Here is a 13,188-nt window from a genome sequence, read left to right as displayed (position 1 = left end):
TTAATGACTGGTGTTTGGGAGCCATGGTGGCATGGTAGTGCTCATGCGTGGGGACAGCGGCTCAGGGACTGGGGTCCCTATTTGAGATCATCCAGGCAGTGAGGGGACATGGCTACAGCCCTGGGAAGGCCACCAGAGGCTGGGAAACATACCCCAGCAGTGTGACGACACTCGCCCTTCCTGCCAGGCCAAGCAGAGCTGCCTCATGGAGAGCAGTATTCCGGAGCCTGTTGGAGGAGGGGAAAGAAAACTCCTGGGCAAATGGAAGAGGCCATCCAGTGGGGACTTGGTTGGGCTCACTGACCTATTTAACTAACCTAGCAAAAAACCTCAAGTCTCCCCTCTTTGCCCACACCCCTGGGGGAATACTGTGAAGGTGGGTGAGCGATGCACTACATAGAAGGTGAGGAGTTTACAGACACGCTCAGCTCATCATGGGAGGGACCTGTGGGGATCTGGTGCTGGGGGACCCCCTCAGCTGACGAGCTCCGTTGGGTCTACAGCAGTCCCACTCGCCCAATGCACTCCTCACTCCGCATGTGGGTGGACAATGGAGAATGCAGCACCCAGCAGGAAAGCCAAGAGACACAGCACAACATACTTAAAGTGAGCCACAAACCTGGAGGCAATACAGCACAACAACATGAGGCTATGACAAAGGAATGATCCAACAAAAAGTGCCTTTTAGAAAGTAAAGATGTGACTGTTGAAATCAAAATTATTCAGCGCAAAGGATGGACAACACAGTTCCAAATATCTAAAACAGAAAGAAAAAAGGATGAAAAGCGTGAAAACAGGTAAGGGATTAATTCAAGCATTCCACTTTCCAACTAATAGTCATAGAAAAAGAAAATAGGAAAAAAAATGGAAATGGAAAACAGAGAAAGAAAATGCTAAAGTGATACTAGGAAGATTTTTTTTCTGGAGGTGAAAAAAGATGTAACTTTTACATTTTTAAAATTGGGGTTTGGAAGACCAAGAGAAAGACAGAGAGACACAGATCTCTCCCGTGGGTCCCTTCCCAAACGTGGCAGTTAGGAGTCCAGAAGGCAGCCGACTCTCCCATGTGGGCAGCAGGAACCCACTCCTGGCCTCCCATTTGCAGGAGTCTCACGTCTGGAGCAGAGCAGGGTCTCAGATGTGAGGTGTGGGTCCCCCAGATGGTAGCTTAACCACCGTGCCAAACATGTGCCCCAAAGACATGACTTTCATGCCAACGAAGTTCATGAAGTTCATTAAGAACATTAAGAACATGAAGTTCTCCACAATTCAGGATATACTGGGAGCTGCCCACATGGTACTAGTGATTTATGCTGTCATATAGTTTTAGAGGAGAAAAAAAAAAAAAGGACCAATTGGTGGAATGAAAAACAGCAAAATTTCATGGCATAAAGGGTCACTGTTCTCTAAAAACCACACGAAGCAAACAGGCCACAAATGCATGGACGTCCTCCAGGATTCTCGCAGACCATGGTGAATACTAGGGATCAGCAGATCAAGGCTTTCCAGAACTCGAGGGCATGATCTCAAACACTGAAATTATCGCTCAAATTATTCATCAAGTGAATAATTTATTCATCAAAACAAAGTCATTTTGAGATGTTTTAAGGATTCAGAACATTCCTGGCTACATACCTTTCTGAAGAAGTTATTCAAAGCTATCCTCATGCCTGACAAAAGTCAAAACCAAGAGGAAAAACTTGGAAAATAACTACAGGTAGATTCCAATGCAAACGAAGTTTATGACAATCACAAACCCTGATGACAATCGCAGAATCTGCACAGAAGTGTGCTCCAAGAAGAATACATCTAAGAATAGTGATGGAGAAAAAAGCAAGAGACCCGACAGCCTTAAGGATGTGGTGAACGCAAAGACAGTAAACTGTGACACGATGCTGAATGATTTATGGAATATAAAGCAAATCTATTTGCCATTTCTACCACAAAAATTCCACCTTGAGTGGCCACACAAAGGAAGATGTAGTCCTAGCACACTATTTGGTTCGGCAGTAAAAATATTTAAGTAGCAGACCCGGCACAATAGCATAGTGGTTAAAGTCCTCTCCTTGAACATGCCAGGATCCCATATGGGTGCTGGTTCTAATCTCGGCGGTTCCGCTTCCCATCCAGCTCCCTGCCTCTGACCTGGGAAAGCAGTCAAGGATGGCCCAAAGCCTTGGGACCCTGCACCTGCGTGGGAGACCCGTTAGAGCTCCTGGCTCCTGGCTTTGGATTGGCTCAGCTCCAGCTGTTGTGGCTGCTTGGGGAGAGAACCATCGGATGGAAGATCTTCCTCTCTGTCTCTCCTCCTCTGTATATCTGCCTTTCCAATAAAAATAATAAATAAATCTTAAAATATTTAAGTAGCAATTATAATGTAATTATCCTTTGTGGCTTTTCAGCTGTTAGAATCAATGTATGACAAAGAACAGAGGTCTCCAGAATAAGTAAGTGTACACTATCAGACGGTGTGCGGTGGAGGGGGAGGGCAGGCAGAAGGACTGGTCAGAAGCACTAAGATCACCTTTTATGTGTAAGGCAGCCAAGAGATATTATTGAAAAATGAAGGTAAAAAAGTGGGTTTAGGCATATTGTTATAGTTATGACAGTAATCTTAGAAGGCACTAAACACAGTGACAGAATGGTCACCACAAGAAAGGCAGGATCACCATTGTAAACCCTTGTGCTTAAATGCTATAAGAAAAGTGAGTTTTTATATTCTAAAAACAAAGTGGGGCCAATTATTGTGTGCTAAAGGATAAAGATTGCCAGCTGTGATGGTAGCAGCCCACAGGGGCACCAGTTCAAACACCTGCTCTGCTTCTGATTCAGCTCCCTACTAGTGCATCTGGATCGCCCACGTACCTGGACCACTGTACCCATGTGGGAGACCCGGATGAAGCTCCTGGCTCCTGCCGTTGAGGCCATCTGGGAAGTGAGTCCGTAGATGGAAGTGTTCTCTCTGTCTTTCCCTCTCTCAGTAACTTTGCCTTTCCAGTAAAAATAAGCCTTTTTTTAAAAAAGTGTACTTTAACACACAATAAGGTAGTACTGTTTTCATTAAAAATGATGGTAATATAAGCATGGATAAATGAAGAACTTGACATAAGATGCTGAATGTAAGCCCTAAAGAAACTTGAAGAAATAAATTCCAGCCATCAAAGCTTTCTATTAACATATAAAACATTTTGATATAAAATAAACCTAAAGCAGGAAGTTAGCATCTATCGATGGAGTTGTCCTTTTGGGCAGAAGTTTATTAAAATACACACAGAAGAATTAACATGGGTCTTCTGTGTATAGAGAAATGAAAAACAATACTAAAAGTCTGGCATACATGGCTGTATGCCTTGCTACTCAGCTCTCATTCAGTAAGAGCTGATCTTGTTAAGAGTTTAGGAGGCAGCAGTGTGGGATGCCTGCCACATTCCTATAAGAAAGAATTCTGCCTCAACAATTTGGTCAGGAGGAAAGGAGAGTCAACATGAACGACCCATACCTAAGCTTTCCAACTCAGGTTTTCCAAGTCAGTAGCAAAGGAGCTACAAAAGAATCCTAAGGTGTCATGAGGCGGTGTTGAACCGACTGGGGAAGTCATATCATACCATCCCACAGGTGGGACAGTGAAAAGTGTCACAATCACATGAAGTGAACTCAGATGCCCCAGCCCCCTCCCCATCTGACAACACCTGCATAGAATTTTCTGTGTTCACAGATTGGGTGCATTTCCGTGGGAAATACACCAAAAACTGTCTTAGCATTGTTTTCGACAGTTCAAGGATCTATGACTTCTCACAAGTATAAACTGGGGGATGGTACTGTGGCATAGTAGGTTAAACTTCGACTTGGGATGCTGGCATCCCAGTGAGCACCAGTTCATGCCCAGGCTGCTCCACTTTCTATCCAGTTCTCTGTTAATAGCCTGGGAAAGCAATGGAAGATGGTCCAAGAGCTTGGGCACCGGCCACCCACCTGAAAGAAGCTCCTGGCTTCAGCCTGGCCTGGCCTTTGCCAATTCAGCCATCTGGGGAGTAAACCAGCATACAGAAGATCCCTGGCTCTCTCTCTCTCTGTAACTCTACCTTTCAAAGAACTAATTTTTAAAAAAGTATACACTAGTGAGTTAACAAGATGTCACATCATTCATAAAAGCTACTATGTTAGGCAACCATGGCACATTTAAAATGTCCAAGTTTTGGAAGACAGAAGCCATTATGCCTCTTATGAAGGCAAAATAGCTTTAAGTGGCTTCTAAGTGGTTCAGGCTGACCGGGTTGAGAGTGTGTAGACGGAGCCCCCGAGCGGCAGGTAGCACCACACACTGACACGGTTCCTTCCATCTTCCACATGCCCACTCACGGTCCCCACTGCTGGTCTACGTCTGCTCCCCTCTGCACCAGGACCGGGATCGCTTCGTGATGCTTATTGACAACAGCCACGGTGACAGCAGGTCGTTCATCTTCATCACTGCAGTTAGGGTCTGCTCCCTGCGGCGTAAGGAAAAGGACAAACATGGCCTGAGGCCCCACACTCCATGGGGACCAGCCGTTACCCTCCTGAGTCCAACAGGACATCCTATTACTGAGATAATGACATGAAATAGCTTTCAGAGCAAAGAGGAGTGGGTAGTATGGTGCAATGAATTGAGCTAGTGCCTGGGAAGCCAGTATCCCCACTCAGAGGGCCACTCTGCTACCTATCTGGTTTCCTGCTGAAGTGCCTGGAAGACAGCAGATGATGGCTCTGCAAGAACTGAGTCCTGACAGCTATGTGGGAGACCCAGATTGAGTTTTAGGCTCCTGGTTTTGGCCTGGCCCAGCACTGGCTGTTGTGGACATTTGGGGAGTGAACTGACACATGGAAAAAGCTCTCTCTCCTTTTCTATCAACTCTTTCTAATAAAACAAGCATATATATTTTAAAGAAAATCAAAGGAGAGGAAAATCAGGAACTGCAAAGTCAAGCCTACGATGGTCCAGGTTGCCAGTAACCTTAGAGACAGAACTTCCATTCTCTGCAACAGAAGAGGTAGGTACCCTGACAGCCTTGCTTCTTCAGAAAACCCTGGGCTCGGGCCCAGCCCCATGACCTAGCGGCTAACATCCTCGCCTTGAACGCACCGGGATCCCATATGGGCACCAGCTCTAATCCCGGCAGCTCCACTTCCCATCCAGCTCCCTGCTCGTGGCCTGGAAAAGCAGTCAAGGGCGGCCCAAAGCCTTGGGATCCTGCACCCACGTGGGAGACCTGGAGAAGGTTCCTGACTCCTGGTTTTGGATCAGCGCAGCACTGGCTGTTGTGGTCACGTGGGGAGTAAATCATCGGATGGAGATATTTCTCTGTCTCTCCTCCTCTCTGTATATATCTGACTGTAATAAAAATAAATAAATATTTAAAAAAACAAAAACAAAACAACCCAGGCTCAAGGTCTCATGGGCTCTTGGGTCAGGGACTCTATCCAGCTTCCTGCATGCAGTTCACATGTGCCTGTCTGCTTATCTTTTCCGCTATGGAAAATAGTGGCATGGACCTTTAGCAGAGGTGAAGCTGCTGGTGAAAAGACCCTCATCGCATATCTCAACACCGGAATTCAACATCCAGTGCTGTCTCTTGATCTAGATTCCAGCTTCCTGGTTCAAAAAGTTGGACTCCTGCCCCCACACAGGAGGCCCTGATGAAGCTGACTGCGGGCTCAGGGCAGGCATCTAGGGAACAAACCAGCAGGTGGGAACTCTCTGTCCCTTTCCCTGTCTCTCAAATAAACAAATTAAAACTTTAAAAAGTGACAATCAATGGAAAGCTTTTGTCAAGCCATTTACTGCATTCCCAGTTTTTCATTAGTGGCAGCAACATGTTGCCTGTCATCACAGAGGGGCAGATGGGGAACCAGCCTACCACTCCCCCCCCGCCCACGGAAGGCTGCATTCTGGCCACACTTACCTCGTCCAGCAGCTGTTCAACCACAGGCACTCTCCCTTCCCCTGTCGGTCCCACTTCCTTCAGCAGGAGTCTATCTTCTGGCTGCAGGGTCAGAAAACATGGTCGCTGCCCCCACCTGAGGCCCAACGCTCAAGGGAGAGGCTTCCGCTCCATGGCCAGCGGCCCCATCACCAGCTGATCTCTGAGCTGCAGGGACTGGTGGGTCTGAGTGTGCCCTTGTGAATGTGTGTGCGTGTATGGATTTCAACAGCCCACAGCACCAACATGCACGGCCTTGGGCAAGGACCCTACGACACTGCTTCAGTTTATAAAGGACAAAGGATGCTATGAGAAACTTCACAAAAATCACAAAACCCAACAACTAGCTCTCTTACGCAAATTCCTAGGGAAAGCAACCAATTGCAACCAAGGGTGCATGTTGCATTCTGTGTTGGAGGCCAGCCCCGAGGGGAGGTCTTGGGGTGTGTGTGTGTGTGTGTGTATGTGTGTGTGCACGTGCGCACACACACACTTGTTTATACTGAATCCCATTCCTTATGGGAAAATGTACTGTGTCAGCCTTATTAAGACTGAGGTCTTCATGTCTTTTTTTTAATGTTCTACTTTCATCACCTAGAACTGTGTCTGTTGTTTATGCTCAAAAATGATGGTTGAAGGGCCAGCACCAAAGTGTAGTGCAGCAAGCCCCAGCCTGCAGTGCCAGCAACTTAAGTCCTGGGTCCCCTGCCTCCCATTTAGCTCCCTGCTGTTGTGAATGGGAAAGCAGTGGAGGAAGGCTCAAGTCCTAGGACCTCTGCATCCATGTGGGAGATCCGGAAGAGGCTCCTTACTCCTGGCTTCAGCTCAGCTCAGCTCCAGCCAGTTTGTCCATTTGGGGAATGAATCAGTGGAGGGAAGGTCTTTCTTTCTGACTTTCCTTCTCTTTGGGCAACTCTGCCTTTCCAATAAACATAAATAAATGCATTTTCTTAAGTAACAGGACATGAGAAATTATTCCTCCATTTAAGGCCAAAAGCAAGCATTAAAACAAGAGGTTGAAGATGACAGTTGTTGGGAATGTGGCATGCACTTACTGCAAGCTGCTGCTTCTTCTCCCGGAATGTTTTAGCCTCACAGTTCCTCGCTCTCCTGGCTTTCTCCGTGGTGTCTGAGATACTGTTGTCGCTTACTGAAACGGGAGAGTCCAGGACCAAGGTGATGCCATGCCCACCACCCTCCTACACAGGGCTCCCCCCTGGGCAGTGCCCCTGCTATGTGACATTTGCTGTGTGGCTGAGGCTGGCAGGCCTAGGGCCACCCCTGCATTCATCAGGAGAGTTCGAGTGTGAAGGAATAGAGGGACTTTAGTCTTGAGGCCTGGAGAGCAGTCTCCCCAAGTTCTCCGAGGACTTCCAAAGCTCCCCCTGATTTCAGGCAAGCCATAAAAAATAAGAACCTGAAGACCGAACCATGACTGGGATGGCAACTTCCAAAGCACCAGAAGCGTGCAACTCACCCAAGCTGGACCTGCTGCCATACAGCCTGTCAGCACCCTCGGGGACGGTACTCAGGAAGTGGTCGCTGAACGCCACCGCCTTGCTGAGGTACAGGTTCTGGCCAATGAGGAAATCGAAGCACCATAAATGATGAGGCCGCCATGTCCCAACAGAGACTAGCATGTGCTCCTCTTTCTTAAACAGTAATTAATTGATTTGGAAGGCAGAGTTATGGAGAAAGTGAGAGATACACACGCAGAAAAAGAGAAAGAGAAGAGAGACAGAGATCACCCTGTAGATGGAGCTACAGTCACTCTTGACTTTCAACCACTGGCTCCTTCAGCCCTTTCCCCAGCTTCCCTCACTGCCATGTCTGGAAGGGCCTCCCTGATGCTCTGCCCCAGCTACTCCAATAGCACCGTGGCAGTTACTGGTCTCTGCCACAAGGCAGTGATGTGCACTGCCTGCTGAGTCAGGTGGGGCCCAGGTTTCTATTCCAATATTAACATCATCAGTCCCTTGCTGGGCACAGAGCCAGGGATTAAGGACAATTTTTCTTTGCCTTCTTTGCCCATCTTCTCAACCTGCTAATTATTGATCTGTCTCTTCCAGCATGTCTGGTGCAACCAAAGCTCTAATATAAAGTCATCACACACTTGCAGGCTCTGTGGCAATGCCCCAGCCAGCACGGGAGAATAAAGAGTGACGTGGTCACAAAGTCTGGTTTATTTTATATAAGACAAGTAAGTTAAAGTGCATATGAGCAAGCATTTTCCTCAGTCTTTCCCCAAATCTATTGTGTCACAGACAGCCTGTTCACCTAATATTAACAAACCTGATAATTCCTGCTGTTCCTACATTTTTCTGAACCTGAAACCTAACTTCTCTGGAGCTTTAGCTCATTTATTTACCTAATGCTATGAAATTACCTGCCTACTGATGAGTTTCCTAATATCTGATACTTTTCTTTTTGAGGGGAAGCATTTTTATAAATTGCAAATCAGATAGCAAATGAGTAGTTGCGAAAGGTTCACTTACCTTGCTTGAGACTTGAATATAATTCAGTCTGATGCTAACTTCACAACCATCTTCGTGGACAGTAGCAGAAATAAGCTTTTAAAAAGAGTTTGAAATAGAATTCACAACTGTGGGCATGGGACTCACTGAACAACAGCCTAGGAACAATGAGAAGTTAAGCCCTAATTTAATCAAATATTTGATTAATGCAAAAGCAGGTATGGAAAGAAAAACAGAGGGGAGAAAAACTTGATAAGTAGTAAGTAGTAAAGTGACAGATCCAAAGCCAGCCACACCTATAACTCTTTACTAATTATAAATGAACTCAATACCCCAATCAGAGGGCAGGGACAACAAGACTGAGTAAAAAGGCAAATTGAAATGTATACTTTGTTCAAGAGGCACGCTCTAATCAAATCCCATGACTGGAACCCATCACTTCAGGAAAGGTGTTCTGGAGGGTGAGTGAGGTAGAGGCCTTGGCAACTAAGAAGTATTACAGCTGAGCAGCTTTGTTAGTAGATGGAGGAACCAAATACAACCAAAGGGAAGCAAGTGCCTGGAGGAAGAGTCGGATGGGGAGCATGCTAGGGGCCAAACGGTCTCTGCCCTAAAAACTCAGACAAGGAAAGTAAGTAAACAAATGGGTTGAGCTATGGTCTAATAAATCTCTACTTATGGAACCAGCCAGCAGGTCTAATCTGCTCAGATGAGGACAGGAACTTACAAACTACCATAGAAAGTATCTGGCAAGTGAGCTGGTTTAAATATGAATCAGACAGGCTGATTTAAAAATGTTCCTTCTAGTCTTGTGACAGAGGACAGGTCCTCTGTCTGCAGAGTGGCGGTGCAGAGTTCTATTACAGTGGTGTAGTACCAAAGGGCGGGGATTTGAGGTCTTCCAGAACCTTCTCCAGATCCCAAATCCCCTGAAATCTAGCAGTGTAGTCCTGGACAGGCGGCCAAACCTATCTGAGTCCCAGTTTTCCTGGGTGTCAATAAGGCTGTCCTGATTATCCACTTCAGCTTGGCTGAAGTAGCATTAAACTGCCACTTAGTGATGTTTGTGTCTTTATTCCTCAAATTGAGGCCTCAGCTGAGAAGAGCTCAGTTTCCACAAGAGGCTGGACACAGAGGGACTGGAATGACCCACACAGAGCCAGACCACTCACCTGGCTCTTAAGGTGGGGTGATTCAAGGACCGGCTTCCTCTGTGGCTACAGACAGGTGCACCCATGGCCGTGGTGGCTTGGGCTTCCCACAGGGAATGGCTGGGCTTCATGAGGATGTGTGCAAGAAGCCACACAACTTTAGGTGGGCAAGTCTTGGAAGTCCTTTAGCATCACTTTCAACATATTCCCAGTTGGTCACAAGCCTATCCAGATTCAAGGTGAGGGGGCATAATTTCCTCCATCTGCAGGAGGACCAGCAGAAAATCTGTGACCATTAAAAAAAAGCTGCCCTGAAGGTGATACTCCTTCCTTATAGTGTTGCTATAAAGCCTTAAGCGATGATGATGAGTGCACCATTAAATGGTAACTTCTATGATAACTGTTGGATTATATATAAATGGTGTATATTTTAAATACATGATCTGATGCAACTGCTCTGGGACTTTCAGCTCAGACCATCAGGATTTCTATAACACAAGACATTCAGAACCTTACTGCCTCAGGTCAGGTGCCCTGGAAACAGAGCCGGAGACAACTCGTGTGTGTGTGTGTGTGTGTGTGTGTGTGTGTGTGTGTGTGTGATTCACAGTGGCAAAGCTCAGCAGAGAGAACTATAAGGAAATGTGGGAAAGCAGGCAAGCAAGGTGCAGCCTGGGCACTCTGGAGTAGACATCTCGGCGTACCCACCTTTCCCATCCTGGGTTCTGCGATCAAGGCCCGGAATTCAGGGTTGTTCTGAGCATAAGACCTGAGGTGGGCAGAGATGTGATCCACCTGCTTTCGCCAGTATCCTAAAAAACAGAAACAAAAACAAGCCATACAGTTAATTCTCCCGAGGCTAAGAAACGAAGGTGCTAGCCTGGGACATTCTCAGAGAGCTTACTGTCCTTTATCAAACACTGTGATGGTTTTTTCCTTACTAATGCTCAACTATGTACAGGAGTAAGTTCCATTTCCTGCCCCTGACTCCTTGTTACACCTGGCTAACCACAGACTATCAGAGATTCTCAAGAGAAAACACTTCGACTGCTACACATCAAGTCTTTTCCTTTTACATCATTCTATCCCATATACAACTTGCGTCATTCTTGTTTTCCCCAAAGTATTTTACCTACACTTTGAATTCTTGCCAAATGTGCACATCTCAATCAATACAGAGAATAGTTCTACCACTCTAGAAAGTTCCTGTGTGTCCCCTTTCTTTCTACACGGGGTTTAAAACACATGTAAATCGGCTGGCACCATTTAAATGACGCAAGGGATTTCACATGAGCCTGGCTACTCTGGCACCTCCCGTGCTGGAGGAAGGTACGCTGCACTGGAGCCAGCAACCTCCTTTGCCGCCTCACTATTCTGTGGTCACCCAAGCCCGCAAACTCTCCTCCCAGCATTTTCCATCTGCATTGGGTAAATCCATAGATCCAAAGGAGCCAACTACAAGAAGGAATAAAGTTAACAAAACTACAAGAACTGAGGCTCTGGAAGCTGCATGCCTGCAAGAAAAAGAGCTAAACAAATGGGAAGTATATTCCATGTTCATTAACTGAAGATTAAGTATTATTAATATGGCAACACTTGTCCCCAGGTTCAACACAATCTGTCAGACCTCAGCTGGATTGATTTATTTAGAAATTGGCAACCTAATCCTAAAACTCACATGACAACTCTAAAACCCAGAATGGCCAAAATAATCTTGAAGAAAAGCAACAAAGGTAGAAAATTTAGTCATCTTCATCTCAAAACAAATTACAGAGTAGCAAAAACCAATCACGTGGTTCTGGACTCAGAACAGACTGAGAAGTAAACTGAAGTTTAGAAGTAACTCAAGGTATTTACAGTGAACTGATTTTTGACAAGGATGCAAAGACCACTCAGGGAAGAACGAAATATTTTCTCAACAAATAGTATTGGGACCAGTGGCCAGCCCCATGCAAAGGAATGAGGGTGAGATCTTACTTCACAGTCTATACAAAAGTGGCTCAAAATGGATCAAGGACCTCCATGTGAGAGTTAAAGCCATAAGCCATAAAATTCTTAGAGGAAATGTTGGAAGTGAATACCTGTTACCTGGATTTGGTAATGAGTTCTTAGGTAGGATCCAACACATGAGCATGAAAGAAAATTCAGATAAACTGAACTAAATGAGAATTTGGCATTTTCACGCTTTACAGGACACATTAAGCAGGTTCAAAGACAGCTTGCAAAATGATAGAAGATATTTGCAAGTCATGTATCTGGTAAGATTCTAGTTCCAGGGCCTGGCGCGGTGGCGCAAGTGGTTAAGTCCTCGCCTTGCACGCCCGGGATCCCATATGGGCGCCGGTTCTAATCCCGGCAGCCCCGCTTCCCTTCCAGCTCCCTGCCTGTGGCCTGGGAAAGCAGTCGAGGACGGCCCAAAGCTTTGGGACCCTGCACCCGCGTGGGAGACCCGGAAGAGGCTCCTGGCTTCGGATCGGCATAGTATCGGCCCGTTGCGCTCACTTGGGGAGTGAATCATCGGACGGAAGATCTTCCTCTCTGTCTCTCCTCTCTGTATATCCGCCTTTCCAATGAAAAAATAATAAAAATAAAAATCTTTAAAAAAAAAGATTCTAGTTCCAGAATAGGCAAAGCACTTTTACCTCTCAACCACAGAAAGACAACCAATCACCTTTAAACATGGCTCGAGTATTTGACAGAGTTTTCAAAAAATATCTAAAAATTTAAATTCACGTATAAATATATTTATATCTCTATATTTAAAATATAGATATTCTGTGTATATATACACATATGTATACACACATATAGCTATATACATGCATACATATTTATGTATGTATATTTAAGTATGTATATATTAAAAATATAGATATTCTGTGTATGTATGCACATATGTATACACACACATATATACATATATATAGAGAGAGAGAAAGAGAGAGAGAGAGAGACACACACACACACACATAAACAGAAAAGGTCCATAAAGCACATGTGAATTATGCTGGACATCATTAGCCTTCAGGGAAATGTTAACCAAGACTACAATAAGACACCACTTTGTGTGCATCTGCATGCCTATACCAAGGAGTTATATACTAACCAATGTTGCCAAGGGTATAGATGAATCAGAACCTTTGTACCCTGTCAGTCAAAATGCAAATCAGTGCAGCTATGTTGGAGAGCAGTCTGGCAGCTCTTTTAAAAAGTCAAACTTACAGGTGCCATATGACCCGGCCACTCTGCTTCTAGGTAGAAAGCAGAGAGAGATGGGAATACATTCCCATGGAGAAGCACATATTCACAGCAGCATTATTCAAATAGCCAAACAGGAAATAAAATGGAAATGTTCATCAGCTGATGAATGGCTAAACAAAATGACACACTTGTGTGTTCATGCAATAGCTTGTTACTCAGAAACATGCCACAGCCAAGAAGAACCTTGAAAACATGCCACATAGTGACTTTAGAGTGTGGGCTCCCATTTAGGAAGCATCTGGGATGGGCACGCCCATAAAGACAGGATAGATCAGGGTCACCAGGTTCTATCTTGGGAAATGGGACGCGCGGAGGGATGGCTTAGAAGAGTCCAGAGCTCACTTT

At 45.6% G+C, this 13,188-nt stretch overlaps 1 protein-coding gene across 3 annotated transcripts in view; it reads right to left on the bottom strand.

Annotated features, from left to right (window-relative positions):
- DZANK1 (double zinc ribbon and ankyrin repeat domains 1) overlaps window positions 1–13,188 on the bottom strand; it is a 37,866-nt gene that overhangs the window by 1,002 nt on the left and 23,676 nt on the right. For all 3 annotated transcript variants that reach the window (XM_040981183.1, XM_040981184.1, XM_040981182.1), the window contains 7 exons: window positions 10,291–10,394; window positions 8,453–8,527; window positions 7,435–7,531; window positions 7,013–7,107; window positions 5,940–6,020; window positions 4,360–4,487; window positions 153–227 (listed from right to left, as the gene is read on the bottom strand). In XM_040981183.1, the coding sequence (XP_040837117.1) occupies window positions 153–227; window positions 4,360–4,487; window positions 5,940–6,020; window positions 7,013–7,107; window positions 7,435–7,531; window positions 8,453–8,527; window positions 10,291–10,394 (655 nt within the window). The remainder of the gene's footprint in view (window positions 1–152; window positions 228–4,359; window positions 4,488–5,939; window positions 6,021–7,012; window positions 7,108–7,434; window positions 7,532–8,452; window positions 8,528–10,290; window positions 10,395–13,188) is intronic.

Source organism: Ochotona curzoniae, unplaced genomic scaffold (genome assembly GCF_017591425.1).
Source record: "Ochotona curzoniae isolate NIBS_2020 unplaced genomic scaffold, NIBS_Ocur_1.0 contig_3520, whole genome shotgun sequence".
Lineage (NCBI taxonomy): Eukaryota > Metazoa > Chordata > Mammalia > Lagomorpha > Ochotonidae > Ochotona > Ochotona curzoniae.
The sequence above is the reverse complement of the archived record's forward strand: the minus strand, read 5'-3'. Positions and strand labels throughout refer to the sequence as shown.